The 3646-nt window shown below is 34.1% G+C and overlaps 1 protein-coding gene across 1 annotated transcript; it reads right to left on the minus strand.

Annotated features, from left to right (window-relative positions):
• Nucleotides 1-1165: 1165 nt before the first annotated feature.
• On the minus strand, nucleotides 1166-2445 carry LOC127106102 (cytochrome c6, chloroplastic). Its single transcript, XM_051043382.1, has 6 exons — nucleotides 2277-2445; nucleotides 2060-2192; nucleotides 1863-1960; nucleotides 1754-1785; nucleotides 1597-1660; nucleotides 1166-1486 (listed from the first exon to the last, which is right to left on the minus strand). Exons 1-6 carry the CDS (start codon nucleotides 2334-2336, stop codon nucleotides 1346-1348), a joined length of 528 nt encoding a protein of 175 aa, XP_050899339.1. The 5' UTR covers nucleotides 2337-2445; the 3' UTR covers nucleotides 1166-1345.
• Between the last annotated feature and the right edge of the window lie 1201 nt (nucleotides 2446-3646).

The following is a 3646-nucleotide window of genomic DNA, read 5'->3' on the forward strand; positions in this document are numbered from 1 at the left end:
TTTAAGTATCTAGAAAGTTCTATTTCTTGGTGTTCCAAGAATTAACCAGTTGTTGTTTTGTCAACCTGTGAAGCTTAATATATTGCATGTGTTATATTTGCATATCAAGTTGTTTGGATTCTGAATTTACTGCAGAATTTGAAGATCAAGGTAAACAAGCCTCTAAAACTAATGACTGATAACAAGTTTGCAATTAATCTTGCCAAGAACCCAGTGTTCCATGAGAGAAGCAGGCATATTGAGACTAAGTATCATTTTCTGAGAAGTCGGGTTCAAAATAGAGTGCTAGAAGTTATGCACTGTAGCACCCAGAAGCAGCTGACAGATGTTTTGACGAAAGCGATCAAGACTGGTCAATTTCTCCACTTAAGGGATGGAATTGGTGTTATTAGTTTTGATTAGTTAAATCCTGAATTAAGGGATGATGTTGAAAGGTAATTCAATATTTTAGTATTTCACCTACGTGACATTATTATTTGTGTATATATAATATTGTAGTTTTCAACGGTTGTATCCACTGAGTATTGTAGCGCAGTGTGTGTGCAACTAATTTCTGTATGTAACTGTTTTAGCAGAGTAGTAGAAGTTTGTTAGAATTTATTATTCTCTCTCTTCTCTCTCTTCTTCCATTTTCATCTCCTTTATCTTGTACACCAACACTTTTTAAGACATGTCTATGCCTACTCCAAAGGTCATATAGAACCTTCTTCTCGGTAACCAATATCGAAGTAGATATTTTCCTTCTAATTGCATTCTTGTTACAAATATCTTCATCATTTGGACTTGATGATTACATTGGGCTCCTTCTCACTGACCCAATTTTAGGTCGAGATCGAGTAGGAACAAAAATTATCACTATTATAAAAAATATTAAAATATATAGTTCTCACATTCATAAAGACATTAATTATATATTTTGTTCCAAGATGATGATTTAAAGACGACTGTAATCCATATAGACTCAATATATCTCTTTCTAATTTGTATTTTTGAGAACCCTTTTTTGATGGTTATCAATATAGAAACTATTATGAAAAAAAAAAGTTTTTCATGTAGAATAATGTGTCTGACTCTCCTTAAATTTCACTATCTTTATGTTAATAATACCCTTTACAATAACATATTTCCTTTATAAATGTTATTTATACCCTCTCGCAATAACACATTTTCACTTTAATCACTTCAAATGAGTTATTTTATCTATTTAATTATTGTGACACACCACAAAAATTGTTATAAGAAAATTCCAAAACCTATAAAAACACTAATGTACATAAATCGATTAAATGAATGACTCTGTACCAATTAATTAGGACAGGATGGAGGAGAAATTTCAATTGCTAAATCATTTTTCTTCGGTTTCTACACTTGGCCACCCTTTATCAGCTTGCAACTTGACAAACTCAGCCAATATCTTGATGTCTTCATCTTCCAAACGAGCTCCAAATGTACACTGCCCTCGAGGCATGCATTCTTTACCAAATCCCTGCATGAAAATTGAAGCCCCTAAACATAAACTATGAAGAATGAAGGATAATCATAAAGACAAAAGCTAATTCTAAATTCTCAAGTCTATACAATTACAATATATCTCACCGGCATTCTTCCTTTGCCATAGTATGTGACGCGGTAGATTTCTTCTTCTGTATCAACTCCATTTCTGTACAGCAACATCAGAAGAAAGAAACATTGATTCACGCCTTCACTTTAGGCCACAGAGCAATTCACAATGAGAGTTCTCAGGTTTCTTTACCTTTGTAAATCCTTTGTGTATAGAGTTGATCCCTGTAAGAAAATAAAAATCAATTTTGTGTTTGCTAGAACATTAAGAAAAGTTATGTTGAAGAGGATGATATGCTTACTGGTTGTATAATGTTTCCACCTGCATCGTGACATCCAATACATGTTTGACGGAACAATGAGGCTCCTCTTAGGATATCTAGGGTTTGGGCACTTGAAACTGTAGAACAAGAAAAGTGATTGGCAATTTGGCATGGGAGCAGTAGTGCAATTTGAATAGAAGCGCAGGGGCAATTTAGTATTTTAGACAGGAGCAAACCTGGAGTGACGCAAATTGGAGAAAAAAGCAGGAATGCAGCAGCAAGAGGAGGAGCCAGGGTGGTGAAAAACTTGACTTGGTTTGTCTTTGTAGGAATGGGCTTCAACTGGTTCTTTTCCTTTTTCAAGTTATCCTGTAATCAATCTCTTTATTACTGTTATTGTCATTCATGGTTACATGTGAAGATTAATGGAGAGAAGAAGCAAGAAAGTTTTACCTTAACGGGGATGAGATTATTGTAACCAGTAGAACCGGAAATTAGGCAGCCATGGTTCATTTCGATTCTTATCTAATGTGAGGCTTTATGAACTATGCGGGGAGATATAGTCCACTTGTTATAGAACTGGATAGATGTTCCTTTGTAATGGGCATAACGTAAGTTACCTCTTCCAGATCTACGTGGATGTAATCCTATTATTGGGACACAAAATGTGGACGTGGCTACCAATTCTATTCCAACTTGTTTTGTCACATATGGAGTTTAATCATTTTTGTTACACAGATAAATTTTTAATAAATATTCTATTTTGTTTTTTACTATAAAAGAAATTTTACTTTTCACATTTATTAAATAAACAACCTATTTAATTTATATTTAGTTAAAATATATAAAAAAATTATAACAAGAATCGGATGGAGTGACTACTTAAAATATTATTACTTTAAATAAATAAATTATATATATATATTTGCAAATAACTAATTGCAAATAACTCAACAAAGGTCCTTCATACAAACTGGGTCCCAACATTTGAATCCCGAGCCCCCTCATTTGAGCTCCAGACAAATCACTAGTCCCAATGTACGAACTTGTGATTCGTCTCTTTCACAACAATGACAATCTATGATGCATGTACAATATAATGCATAACCACAACAGACTTACATTTCCATATCTAACTGTAAATAATAACATCAAAGTAATCCTCAATGTTGAACTATGCACCACAATCTCAATTATATGTTCATCACGTAATTATCTCATCATCAACATAATTCAACATCATTAGATTAACCAAGGAATTCAATTAATCAACCAAAATTCATCAAAACACGCCAAACAACAACCAAACATCAACCGCAAGACAAAACAACATGAAAAATCCAACTCAACAAGCCAAAACGCATCCACTGACTCGATGACGGGTAGTCTGTCACCAGGGTGACACCCGTCATCACCTTTTTCCCTAACTTTTCACCCTTGTGACGACGGACAAGGCTCGACGCTTGCCTAGAGACCATGACGTTCTCCCCGTTAGACCGCTGACACCCGTCAACGTCTTAAGGCGCACACGGTCAAGTCATCATACAGATGACGCTCGTCATTTAGTTGCAGAAATAGAATTCATGTTCTACTATGGAGTTCATTTCAGAACTATGATTTTTCACCACATGCCCTGTAATCGATCGTAAACATTAGAGAAATAACATGTTATCGTTACCACATCATATACCTATCAATTAACACATAATTTCATCAATTAATCACAACTTTTAACATTTGATTCATCATATTCATGCCAATCATATGAACATAACTCATACCACTTTCATGAATACAAACATCTAATTTTTATGGTAAATTAG

The sequence above is a fragment of the Lathyrus oleraceus genome, chromosome 7 (assembly GCF_024323335.1).
Source record: "Lathyrus oleraceus cultivar Zhongwan6 chromosome 7, CAAS_Psat_ZW6_1.0, whole genome shotgun sequence".
Taxonomy (NCBI): Eukaryota; Viridiplantae; Streptophyta; class Magnoliopsida; order Fabales; family Fabaceae; genus Lathyrus; species Lathyrus oleraceus.

Bases quoted from the DNA above. Each gene is read 5' to 3' on its own strand.
- LOC127106102 (XM_051043382.1), bottom strand. From the start codon at position 2,336: ATGAACCATGGCTGCCTAATTTCCGGTTCTACTGGTTACAATAATCTC. The intron at 2,193-2,276 runs GTAAAACTTTCT...GATTGATTACAG, and splicing joins ATAATCTCATCCCCGTTAAG to GATAACTTGAAAAAGGAAAA. The intron at 1,661-1,753 runs GTAAAGAAACCT...GTTGCTGTACAG, and splicing joins TACACAAAGGATTTACAAAG to AAATGGAGTTGATACAGAAG.